The sequence below is a fragment of the Thunnus maccoyii genome, chromosome 23 (assembly GCF_910596095.1).
Source record: "Thunnus maccoyii chromosome 23, fThuMac1.1, whole genome shotgun sequence".
Taxonomy (NCBI): Eukaryota; Metazoa; Chordata; class Actinopteri; order Scombriformes; family Scombridae; genus Thunnus; species Thunnus maccoyii.
The window spans coordinates 21,312,255-21,325,868 of NC_056555.1; the positions used below are offsets into that span (position 1 = coordinate 21,312,255).

At 41.0% G+C, this 13,614-nt stretch overlaps 1 protein-coding gene and 1 long non-coding RNA gene across 2 annotated transcripts in view; one reads left to right on the forward strand and one right to left on the reverse strand.

Annotated features, from left to right (window-relative positions):
* LOC121890705 overlaps positions 1–3,558 on the reverse strand; it is a 41,881-nt gene extending 38,323 nt beyond the window's left edge. Inside the window, exon 1 of the long non-coding RNA XR_006093887.1 lies at positions 3,494–3,558. This is a non-coding gene — a long non-coding RNA (uncharacterized LOC121890705). The remainder of the gene's footprint in view (positions 1–3,493) is intronic.
* usp6nl (USP6 N-terminal like) overlaps positions 1–11,929 on the forward strand; it is a 97,613-nt gene extending 85,684 nt beyond the window's left edge. Inside the window, exons 9-15 of the mRNA XM_042403197.1 lie at positions 431–479; positions 688–808; positions 1,989–2,083; positions 2,499–2,564; positions 3,059–3,158; positions 3,489–3,641; positions 8,970–11,929. Of these exons, the coding sequence (XP_042259131.1) occupies positions 431–479; positions 688–808; positions 1,989–2,083; positions 2,499–2,564; positions 3,059–3,158; positions 3,489–3,641; positions 8,970–10,552 (2,167 nt within the window). The 3' untranslated portion in view covers positions 10,553–11,929. The remainder of the gene's footprint in view (positions 1–430; positions 480–687; positions 809–1,988; positions 2,084–2,498; positions 2,565–3,058; positions 3,159–3,488; positions 3,642–8,969) is intronic.
* The last annotated feature ends 1,685 nt before the right edge of the window (positions 11,930–13,614 follow it).

A 13,614-nucleotide genomic window follows, 5' to 3' on the forward strand; every position in this document is an offset into this window, starting at 1 on the left:
GAAGCTCCAAACCTGTTTACCACCGACTCTCCTGACGTGGAAGTGAGACAACTCAGGTCCCTTTTTGTGTGGTCTGAGATTTGATAACGGCTTGAATGAATGTTTTAGCTAAAGACAATTAGCTTCGTTCAGCTCTTATATGTTCTATACAGGAACCACAGCGGTTTTAACCTAACTAAACACATGTTTCCCTGCTAGCTGCACTTTCATTTTCATGTGTGAAGATGATAATCACGTCTTACATTTACTTGTTTTACACCTGAACGTGAAACTTCTCGGCCACACACACACACACACACGTGTATTTAAACAGGAAGTTAAAAGATATCTGAGCTTTAAGAACACAGAACCAAAACTATGAATGACTGTACTGGCACTGAACTGGGGATTGTTTGCTGGCTTTTGTGGTGACTGTGGTTTGTGTTTTCAGGCAGCAGGCGCTCTTCCACGTCCTCACAGCCTACTCCATGTACAACACTGTGAGTCATTCTGCAGGAAACTGCTAACTTTACTACCTTATCAGGGCGGTAGCATTCGTCTTGACTAAAATAAGTGGGACGTTTTGTTTGTTCCCTTGTTTTCGGAGCACTGGATCTCCAAGTTTATTGATAACTCTGATTGGGACTATGTTTCTTTAGCCATGATTTCCGTTTAATGTTTAGCTAACTGATCGATGTGTGTCTGCAGGAGGTCGGATACTGCCAGGGTATGAGTCAGATCACTGCCCTGCTGCTGATCTACATGAACGAAGAAGACGCCTTCTGGGCTCTGGTCAAACTACTGTCTGGGCAGAAGCACGCCATGCACGGTAACACTCGCTTGAAGGGGCAAATACGGCTAAAATGTAAAAGTTTGTTGCACCGTTTCATCACAGCAGCAATGTCTCTGAAGCATGAAAATCACTTGTGAATGTATATAAATTCCTATATGTACTGACAATTGACTTAAAAAGTCATGTTCAATGACGCAAAATTAGTTTTTCTTGAGATTAATTATGCAGTTGACAAAACCGTGAGCTCCATTAGTAGCACTTCGCACGATTCCTTCCTTCCTCAGCAGATGGAGTTTGTCCGGTTGAGATGGGAAAGTAGATGTTTAAAGAAAACAATTCTCACATCTACAATATTATGATTTGATCAAGAGCTCCGGCTCAGCTACTAATGAACCATGTGGGATTGTTTTGTCTACTAGTTTTTGTTGTTTGGAAGTAAATAAGAAGGGAGAGGGAGGTAGCGGCAGTTAACCAGCTGGTAATATCCAATATTTAGGAAATACAGATAAAACACAGTGTGGGGTAGCAATTAAATTGAGTAAAATACAGCCACAAAGCATCTGTTACTGCGTTAAAAATGAGCTAAAAAGCTGAGTTTAATATGCTTGTTAAACACACAAAATGTTGGCAAAACAACTCCGAGCTACACTGGAAATGTGGCTGCTGAAGAAAAGAAGCTTCTGAAATGAAAAAACACGACACGGCCGCGTCTAGAGAGCGTTTAGGACGCAGCTTTTAACGCATCAGAAACAGTGAAGTTGCTGGTCGGCTAACAGTCTTCTTGGTATTTGACATTTCCTCAAAACAAATCCCAGATCAAAAAGGTGTTAAACTGTTATTTTCATGCATTGAAACAAGCTTGAGAGCCTCGGGATCTACAGTATGTCAGTTTTCTCAAGCACATGATAAAATGATGAAGCATCAGTAAAGAGGAATTAGCATGTGGGCATGTTACAGCAATGAGCTCATAAATCTCTGCTCACACTAAAACCTCCATAGATGACAACCAGTGAGGCATAAACATACAGACACATACATATATACATGCATGTTTTAAGGGATTATCACTGCTTGGTGCTAAAACAAAGAAATATATACAACTAAGGACAGGCCGGGAAATATTAACATTATTAAAATGACTGTTTGTTTACTATATCATTAGTATTTGTCTGTAAATGGATTTTTAGGCGTCTGACCGTCTTGTCATCACTTTTAGGGTTTTTTGTTCCTGGTTTCCCGAAGCTGATGCGTTTCCAGGAGCATCACGACCGCATCCTGAAGAAGATGATGCCTAAACTGAAACAACACCTGGTGAGACGCGCAACACTGGTGCAGCAATTAATAATGTACTAACTGCACATAATGCCAGAAATTAAAACATCTATAACGATCCAAATACATTAGATACAACTGGATATTGAATTAAAGCGTTTCATGTAATATAAGCATCAGTTGTTGCACCCTATTTAGGTAATAATTTCACTTTAGAGTGGACTACTGGAAAAGTAGGATACAAATAGATGTTTTTGACTAATTTAAAAGAAAACATTAATGGTACTGCATTATCTGACAGCAAAGGAAGCTATATAAACACAGCATATATTGGGTAAATAAACGGTGAATTATCAGTATACTAGTGGAGACGGTGGCGTCAAGGTGTCACGTGACCTTCCTCGCCCAGTGTACTGAACATGTTTCCTGTTGGGTTTGTTCTCTGCTGCTGCAGGACAGCCAAGAGGTGTTCACCAGTCTCTACACCATGAAGTGGTTCTTCCAGTGCTTCCTGGACAGAGTGAGTGCCTCTACTGCAGGCTGTCATGTTACCACACACACACACACACACTCGCATTATGTGAGGGTATGAAATATGAATAATTAGAAAGAAATTGACTGATATGGTCTTTTCAAAGTCAAAAGCAACATTGTTTGAAGTGTTTTGCCAGAAATATTTAACCATGAGCCAACGCTAGAGCTCCAAATTTGACTATTTTCATTCTAAACCATTAGACGTTTTCACACCTGAACTTGCTGTAACTAATAATGATTTTAACTGTCAATTAATTGTCAAATTTATGATTGTTTTAGTCTATAAAATGTCAGAAAATAGTGAAAAATGCCCACAAGATCCCAGAGCCCATACTTAAAATTGCTTGTTTAGTCCGACCAAGAGTACATGTATGAGGCTGCAACCATTCAACACCTTCTTCATATCAGCAGTGACTGATATGATGAGAAATACACAAAAACAAAAACTATCTTCTGACCTGTAGTTGTGTTTGTGTCCAGACTCCTTTCACCCTCACTCTCAGGATCTGGGACATTTACATCTTGGAGGGTGAAAGACTGCTGCCCGCCATGTCCTACACTATCCTCAAACTGCACAAGAGTAAGACTGTTTTCTTTCTTTTCTAAAGCAGATACTGTATATAAAAATAAAAAAAAAACAGTGCCACTAGTGACAGTAATAAAGTAAGACGTTCCTACCCCCACCTCTTTGATTATCTAGAATAGCTATAAGGCACAATGTCTGGAAATAAAGAAAGAAAACTAAAGATGTGGCTTTTTCCATGAAGTCTGGTGTTATTTTTCGTTTCAAGGGCAGAGTTAGAATGCATGTCATGCTCTGCTCAGCGGTGCGAGTTAATACTCTCCCCTCAAAGACATAAAAAGTCTTAGTCAGTGTGTGTGTGTGTGTGTGTGTGTGTGTGATTTACAGAGCACCTGCTCAAGTTGTCCATGGAGGAGCTGGTGGAGTTTCTGCAGGTGACTTTGTCCAAAGATTTCTTCTTCGAGGACGACTTCGTGGTGGAGCAGTTACAGGCGTCCATGACGGAGCTCAGGAGGGCGAAGCTGGATCTGCCGGCACCAGGTACAGCTGCAGCATGACGCACACAGACCGACAAACACAGAATTAACCAGCTATAATACCACAAGGAGCGTTCTCGACTGTGACTTATAGTGCAGAGGTGACATTTACCGTATAAACTTATATACACTGGTCTGCTATTGGCACAAAATGGCATTCATACAAATATAATCTCAAGTATTCTAGAAAATATGTTTGTTATGTTTCATTCAGAATTGATCAATTATAGGGCTGCAACAATCAGCTAATCTGATGATTATTTTTTAATTAATCGATTACTTGTTGGGTCTATAAAATGTCAGAAAATGGTGAAAAATGTCTGATATTTTCCCAAAGATACAACCTAAAATGTCTTGTTTTCTCCCAATCAACAGCTGACAACCCAAAGATATTCAGTTTACTGTCATAGACGACTAAAGAAACCAGAAAATATTCATAATTAAGAAGCTGAAACCAGAGAATTTCACCATTTTTTCTTAAAAATGACTCAAAATGATGCAACTCTAATCAGTAACACAACATACGCTGAAGTATGTTTTTGTAAGTAGCAGTCATTAGTGCCGGTTGTGATCAAATATCCTCAACTCAAGTTCACTTACTAATTTTTTTTTTTCGTAACTATCGACCAAATTCCATGGCCCTCTTCAGCACATGGAACCTGCTCAGGTGTCGATGTGTGACCCAAACAGGGAACTTTGATCACATGACAACAGCCATCCTGCTCGAGGATGGTTTTTTTTGACACACGTTGACACCCGAGCAGCTTCCATTTGCTGAAGAGGGCTGTAGGATATGGACGAAAGCTCCAGAAAAAGCCAGGGAGAAACTATTTTATCACAGATATGTGTTCCCGCAGCTAAGACTGAATATGATGCTCAAATCATAACAGATTTAGTGGCTTTTCTGCCCTGCCAATGTTAAAATCCTGTTTTTTTTGTGTGTGAACATGTTTAAAATATGATGTAGAATAGCAGCAATCAGCAAGCTGTACCGAAAACAGTCAAATCCCACAAAGAAGAACCCAGAGTTACAGTGAAAATGTTCCTTCAGGTATTATGGCTGTCTGAAAGGATTTCTTCAATACTGTTCAACACATGAGAAAACGTTTCCTGGTCACTTAATGGGAATAACTGTATCCAATCAAAATGCTTAAATGAGACACCTTTTGTAGCCTGTAAATGATCAGATTGGCTCCATGTATTAGTACACTGAACACACCTGTACATGTGTCAACACACACACACGCATAACGACATACTGTAGGTCAGCTGACCTGGCTTCCTGCTGTCCGTTAGCCATTAGCTGTGTTAGCAGTAGCAGTAGTGTGTGTGTGTTTCTAATCTTGCTGCTCTGTCTCCTCATTAATCTTGCTTTCTCTCCCCTCTTCTTTCAAACGATGTTAGCCAACAACAACAAAAGTGTGGCCGTGAGCGGGGGCCACATCCCCTCCTACGACAGTAACCGGTGGGCTATCCTGACTGGTCTTCCCCCCCCCTCTCCATGTCTCTCTGTCCATCTGTCCCTCAGTCCGTCCGCTCGTCAGTCCGTCCTGTCTGTCGCCTGTCTGTCCAACAGCACTCGGGTTTTTTCCTTCACAAACAAGTCTTCCAGCTATTCCCCCCTCCTCCTCCTCACCACACACACATAATATTTTTAACTAAAGCACAGACGCATTGCTTCAGTATTTATTTTGGAGTCCTGTAATGGCCGACTCCCCCTCTTGTCTTTGTATCTTTTATCTCTTTTTTTTTCTCCTTTTGGCTCTGATTCCAATGTGATAAAACAACAGTGCAGAAGTTAACAGCTCTGTCCAAAAAAAAAGAAAAGAAAAGGTGTTTCAGGTGACATAATGTGCCCTCTGGTGGTCAACTAAAGCCACAGTATGATGCTGTCATTTCACCACTGATCTGATATGTTTGTTTACATTAGTCAGTTTGATAAGCAATCATAGTATTGTTAAGATAACTGCTGCATCATCATTTTTAATCAGCTGATCTGCACAGTGGCTATTTAAACTTGCAGATTGCGAAATCCCCCTCTGGGGATTAATAAAGCCTTCTGTTATGAATAATAAAAACAGTTACTCTCCTAAATTAATCTGACTTTTCTCAGGATGTAATTTGCAGCTCCTAGTAGACTTTAAGGTAGAAACTATAACTGTAAAGACGGTTAATTATCACCTTTTATTTATCAAATGAGTCTCCACAGTCTTTTTAAGGCTTACATGTGATGTCCTCTTGTATTTTGCCATTAGTCAGTTAGACCTCTATCATGGCAGCAGGCATTGAAGAAACTGTAGCTGTCTGTTCATTTTCCAGCCTGCTGACAAGATAATGAGCTGCTTTTCCAACACTGGAAGCTTTTGTTTAACTTTTGTTTTAACAACCATCTGCTGCCACAAATTTGCTGGTTTTGCAGGGGTGGGATTTTTTTATTTATTTTTTTTTAAATTAATTGGCTGCACTGTGATGAATGACAGCAGTTTTGTGGTTCTGGTAGTTTTAAACTTTGTTAGGCCTCATTTGAGTTAAAGATGATCTTTCTTTCCTAACCACAGCAGTATAATTTACTTTGTGCAAACACCAGCGGGATGAATCCACAATCCTCAGCGGTTAGAAGTACATTAGATTAAAGTCTTTTTCCTCTCTCTCTCATCACAAACACCAGCAAAAAAACAGATTAAGTCAATATGTGGTTTTGATTTTGAAGGCTGCGGATAGCTCATAATTTGTGCTGATATTTAGCAGCAGTAAATTTCATCATTTATCCCAATAAAATAAGAAAAAGTCACTTATTACCACATTTTATGAGCAAACAGACAATGTTTGGATGAACATCGTTGGTTTGACAGACACATTTATCCCTGAAGACTTTAATACAAGTCAAGAACATCTTGTGTTTGTTTCATGTGTTTTTTACATTATAATCTTAAAAACATCACTACACTTCTGTTTCCCTCGGACCTTTTGTTTGTCAGGGAGGAAAAAAAAAAAGACTGCAGCAGCGTTAGGCTACCGTGGTGCAGCTCCTTCAGGCAAGGTGAAGCAGGTTTCATTGCAGGTTTTACTGACTGATTATGTAAAACACTCCCTCACCGCACTGTAATCATTTCTGCTTTCCAGTCATGTGAAATAAAAACAACAGTACTGATTTCCTGTTAGCGGCCGTGAACAGTTCAGTCATGAAACAGGGAAGCTGGACGACAAAATAAAATGACACTTTAGAGGAACTTCACCTAAACCGGTCAGTGCACATACTTACATACCAGTAGTAGTGACGCCACACTGTCGCGAAGGATCAATTAAAATAGAAAAGTCATCACAGATAGCAACTTAATCTAGTGTTAACAAATCATTTGCACAAACACTGACTGACAGTTTAAATGAATGTTTGTTCATTAATCTATAAAACACTGTAATAATTTACTTTTTTTTTTAAATATGACATTTAAAGTGGGAAACAGACTGTACTACAGGTATGTACAACCCACTGCATATTTGCATGAGTGATAAATATTTTATGTTATGCTGCGCAGCTCTTATATTCAGGTTGTAGCTGCAGGTTTTGAACATTTATTTCCATTAAAAAAACATTTTAGTTCAACCTTTTTAGCCAATAAAAGATTAAATACAGATAAACATTAAGATAATCTGGTTTGGTAAACTGCTTTCTACACAAGTTTCAGATTTTTATAAATTAAAACTGAAACCTATTACACTATAGGAAAGTTTGTATTTCTATTTTTGAATTGAAAAAGAGGATATGAAGTCTGAACATCCCACAGAGAAGTTTTAGCTGACTTCAAGGTTCAACTGCGAACGTGAGACTCTTTCACTCCACTATTTTCTTACAGTATTTCCATTTAGCTTAGTTTTGTGCTGTATCGATGTGACATCTTTTTTCTGTAACAGCTCTTTCTCGTCTTTACCCGCCCTCAGCTGAGTCACTGTGTCTATCCAGGTTAGACTGGACACACATGAGTGAAAACATTGCTTAAAAAAACACTTAAAACTAGGTGGAACAATGCTGACTAGACTTAGGCAATGAACCCAAACATTAAACTCTTAATGGTTGTGTACTTAGGACTTATAGGGTTAGATTAGTTGTGGTACTTTCAGAGGATTATGTTAGTTAGATTCATAATATTGGTTTTGATAGCTTTTCAATCAATTGCCCCGCCCTAGAATAAACTATTATCCTGCCTTTACTTGATCTAAAATAGATGCAAGAACCGTTGACTTTACTTACCTTTATTGTGGATAAGACGATCTCCAGTGAATGAAAACTCCTGAAAGAGAGAAAGCAGAAATATTAATTTGCAGGTCAGTGGAGCACCTTCAGAAAATAATTCTACAAGGTTTTAACAATGTTGAATACAACCCTGATTTCTAATAAAGGATTAGGATTGTCAGAGAACTAAGTTTTGCTGTTTTTTTTTCCACATGAAACGATTCAATTCAGATGAACATTAATGTGGAAAAACTAGATGAGGAAGGTGAGGTAGCTTAGTTTAGTTTCCCCTGTTGCTTTAGCCCATTTGAACAGGAGAAAAAGGCCAAGGTCAGTGGATAAACTGGTCATGGACAGACACTCTAGTTTTGTGGATTCAGTGCCAACAAGTTCACTTCCTGGCTCATTCCCACAGCACTTCCTCTTCTTCCAGCTGCTGCCTCCTGGCCCTGATGATCACACTTTCCCTTACAGTCCCCGACACATCCAGCGTCACCATCACTGTGTGTGTACACTGTGTATACAGTATGTTCCTGTCAACTGTACGTTTTTTATTTCTGCTTTGACGTAAAGCAGTAAGTTAAAAGTATTAATGTCATAACTTCTGACGTGTACTGGTTGTTGAATAGTCTAAGTGAAGGGATATTTCTGTGGGTTTTAATGCTTCTACTTATAAGTCTCAGCACATTTAACAAGGTTCATCAATCAAGAACTATTTCTGTATGACCTTTAAAGTCCAGGGCTACTGCAACAGCTAAGTACAGTTTAATGAAATGGAGTAAAACTCATAATTTCAGAGGCCACTCGATTGAGTGTCACCTAATTGAGCTCCTCCACCAAGCTGGGAATTAATATCAAACAGTATCTCTGATGTTTTCTTTCTGTCCTTTGGTCTTTGCCTGTGGAGATTATGTGTTGTCATGAATGTAATTCTCCTTTGTTTTACCTCTCTATGGCAGTGGTATTGCATGAATCCATGTCCCCCGTTGTGACTCCTCATCCGATGTGAATCAGCACCACACAGTGTGTTCAACCATCAACGTTCACTTTTGTTTCCTGGCGTTTTTTTTAATGTGTTTCCCGTTGTTTTGATCTTTGCAGGTGAAGCGGAAGAGTTTCCCAAGAAGCCTCTAGGGCAGCTTCCTCCTGAGCTGGCAGCAGCAGTCGTGAACCACGTCGTGGGCAACGGTCGGAGCCACGCCGAGCCAGCCGAGCCTCCCAGGGAACCCAGTCCTGTACCAGATCGCCACCGGGACAGTCGTCCCCCCAGCCGGTCACGCAGGGACTCACTGGATAAACCATTCCGCCACCACAAGGATTACAAGAGGGACGTTCGCTCAAGGGGATCGGGGGAGATCCCCAATGACCACCGAAAGCAGTCCACCTCCACCACGCCTGAGAGGGGGGCGACACCGACCTCAGCATCGACCCCTGTACCACAGCCCACCACAGTGGATAGAAAGTCTCAGAGCCACGCCACTGCCAACCACAATTCCAATGCAGCCTCCAGCTCACACAGAGACATCACTCCCCGCTGGTTCAAACCCTCCGAGACCAAGCTGGAAGCTGTCAAAGCTGCAGCAGCCCGGGACACCCACCTGAGCCGAGGGGCGTCGCCGGTCCCCTCCAGCCCAGGCGAGACCACACTGCCTCACCACCGGCCACGCTCTAAGGGCTTCGTCCCCGGCTCCGACCGTGGCTCCAATGCCTCCCAGTATGACAATGTACCAGGACTGCCAGAGCAGGATTTCGAGATCCTGGAGCTTGAGAGACCTCCGTCCAGAATGAGGACCCCTCGCAGTGAGACCCCCTTCAGTGTATCGTCCCTCCACCAGGTCAGCCCCAGCCGTGGACCCAGCCTGGGCGGGAGCGTCATCTCCATTGCATCAGGGCCCAGGGTGGCCAAACACCCTCTTCCTCCATTTACCCACAACAATCCAGCAGGGGTCCAGGCCAGCTACACTGGCAGCCAGAGCCAGTACCACACCCCTCCACAGCAGCACTCCCCAGGTAGAACTACTACCGAGGTCCCCATCTTCCATCCTGCCTATAGCGTGAGCTTGGACCACAGAGGAGAGGACAGACACTATGCTCCGCCCTCCCGATTTCCTTCACCCTCCAGCATGGCGTACGGGGAACGAGCGTACGCCACCACCCAGCGGCAGCCCAACAGCCTCTCCCCTGAGAAGGCTCTCATGAACAACTCCTTCGCCACGTACCGCAGGCAGCCGCCACCCAGCTCCACCCACAACCTCCGAAACGCCAGGCCTCCCCCGGAGCACTCTCTGCATCTGGAAACACAGGGGAGATCCACCCCCATCTACCTGCAACAGCTCACCTCCACCGCACAGGTCTACAATACTGTGGACTACAGGTTCGAGGGGCATCAGAGAGGCGAGCCAAACCTGCAGTACCTCCCAGAAGGGGGGCTCACGTTGGCGCCAGAAGACGAGCTGCCCCCTCAGTCCCCGGGTGGGATGCCCCGCTCGCCCAGCTTCCAGCGAGCCCAAATGTCCCCCGTGCAGTTCACTTTCCCTCCTAACCCCGACAGCCTGCATCACTACAGGACACAGTTCCCGGAGCAGCAGCCTGTCATAAGGCAACAGCACCCCCAGCTGTTTGGAGGACCACACTACAGGCACGCACAGGAGGCGTTTGCCATGCAGGAGTCCATGTTGCTGTGATTGGAAGATAAAAAAACGGCGAAACACTGTAAAAAAAAAAAAAAAAAAATTAAAAATTAACTGAAGTGTAGTCACTGACACTGTGGTAAAGGTGAGCAGTAGTCCTAGCGTTGTTAGGAACCTGGTTTTGTTTCTGCTCTACCGTTTCCTGTTGTTTATGTGTGAAGTACTGACCATCTGACTGTCACACTGCATCGTAACGTTGCAGGACACACCAGCCTCTGACGTTTTTACTGATCACTTTGAAAAGAGAAAAAAAAAACAAAAACAAAAAAACTGACTGAAGATTTAATTTTATTTTTGGATGTAAATCATTAACAAGAGGTGACAGTATATATATAAATATATATATATATATCTTTTAGAGTCTGATATGTACAGTGGATTTTTTTTGTTAATATGCTGATGAGTTTATCAGTAGCAGGAGATTGTTCTCCTGAAAGAGCAAAACTCTTGATTTATTTTCCATCTTTATTTTTTTATATGTTACTTCCAGATATTTACATTAGAGATCAATTTTACTCTATATGCTTGTCAACATTATTTTTCAAAGATGAGAAATAATACCGTGTCCATTGATAGAAATTTAGAGAGCAGTGATGAATGGTCACTGTAAGTTATGATTTCCATTTTGAAGCGCCTCCACTGTAGACACAGCAGGGTTTGTCGTTTATTTTTGTTTTTTTCTTAAATCTCATTTAGTTTTTTGCTCAGTTTCAGTGATATTTTTTTTCATTCCTCATTAACTGTTGTGCACTGCATTTCTCTTCCACATGTGAAGTACAGTACAATGGGTATTTACACATATTTGAGGCCAGTGTAGATTTTTTTTTTGTGAAATTACAACCCTGATTAGAGACTCAAGGAATAGAGAGCTAATTTGTGAGGGCTGATATATTTTTTTGATGGCTTAAAAGTCATCAGATTTGCTATGTAACCATAGGTAACGTGTTTTTTTTTTTGTTTTTTTTTTAATTGCTGTACTGTAGTTACCACATCTTGAGCACATGCAGTCAGAGACGGATGTGAACTAGTTTCAGTACAAGTTTGCTTTACTTCATTATGTCTTATTATTCTCAACACTGTCATATCAACTACTGTTCAGCTGCTGGCACTTCCACTGGCACACAGTCATCTGGCACACACATACACATACACACACACACACACACACACACTACATAGTCACAAATGTGTGAGTCACACATTTCAACATTTAATCAGTCACCTTCCCCATCATTCCTCATACTCTGGTTTAATGTTGTATTGTTTTACTGTGCATTACATTCCCTCAGTTATCTTTCTTTTTGTTAAGCGACTAATTGCAGACCATTCTGATACTTTGCTTAATAAAATGAGGTGGGGGTGAAAATGAAACTCTGGATCTGTCTTTGACTAGCTGTAAATTGGAAATCATATCATAAACTTGCGGTAGGAAATTGTCAGGCGTGCATATCCTTCTGAGATTTATTTCCGCAGCGTTTTTTTCACTGCTGCCAGCCCCTTTTTCCCACTAATAAGGAGTTCTCTGCGCCCAATTTATTTTTCATGAGGAGAAATATCAAGTGTGGAGGTAAGTTGCAGTACGTGCACAATACTGGGTTATTGTCTTATTTTGAAATCTAAATGTGTTAGATATTCCTGTAAATTAGGTTTCTGCAAAGCACACAGAAAGGCAGAAACACTGTTATGATTCTGATCAATGACAATTAGTTTCTACTCTGTGATAACTTCCACATCCAGGTAAGACAGGGAAACGGTCGCTATGGTGCTGATTTAATGAGTCAATTGACAGATAAAATAATCAACCTCAATGTTGATCATATATTAATCATTAAAGCTAAAATATAAAAGAAAAATCACTGATTCCAGCTTCTCTAATATGACAATTTGCCGCTCTCTTATATCACTGTAAATTAAACATCTTAGGGTTTTGGACGACTGGTCAGAGCTATCTGGGGTCCGGGAAGTAGTGATGAGCATTTTTCTCCAGTTACTAAATGATTAATGGTTAAAATGCTGTAATTTTCACAATTTTGGGACAAGAAAGGCTAAGTTTATGTGCACCTAAATGACTTGACAAACACTGAATAGTTTATATCTTATCAATTAGACTTATTTTAGCTAATAGGGAGAAATGAGTCAACTTATCCATCTTGTGTATCTTGACAGTTAGTAAATAAGTGAGTTATACAGAAAATAACATGCAGCTGACATTATAACAAGAGTTTATATGCAGCCTAATAGCATCATTCAGCTGTCTGCTCCCATGCTGTTCGTGTGTATCTTTCTGGATAAATTAGCAGACGATGGCTTCACAGACGCGTCATGTCAAGAGCTCTGCAGGATGAGCGAACACCAGGGAACAACAAAATCCTGCCTCTGATGCCCGGAAAAGATGTTTGTTGTCTATGGTGTGAAGACTTGTGCAAATAGGACGACAAATCCACCATAAGAGGAGCTCAAAGAGGTGCTCGTGAAGCACCGGGACGTTGCTTTGAAGCCACAAATCTTCAGCTCAGTCGTGTTATTTTGGTCCACAGTGGGGAACAGTTTGCATAAATGAGAGGATAAATGTTAGAGAAAAGCTCAAAATAGCTCACTAGAATAAATTCTTGATTGATCAAAGAACACCTGAGACTGAGAGGAAGGTTTAGTGGATTTAGTGAAGAGCATCTCTGTTGAAATAATACAAAATATTATCAGCTGCCAAACACACGCTGGCTCTAGTTGACCTGCAGATTACATTTAGTGACACTGAAAATTACAGCTGTGAAGATTAAATCGATAACTCAAAGGAAAAATAGTTAGCGACGGTTGTGATCATCAGCGTAACAGTAATTTAATCTGTAATTAAAGTAATTAAGTCATTTGAAATGACGCCTTGAGCTCAAGGAAAGTGCGACGAGTATTTTCATGAGTCTATAGATTAATTAATAATGAAGATAGTTGAAAATTACTTTCTAAAGTGATTTTAGTTGTTGTTGGTACTTAAGTATAGAACAATCTAAAAGTTTTTCTGGATGTACTAATTCTAATCTTGTACTAAATGCAACTATGAA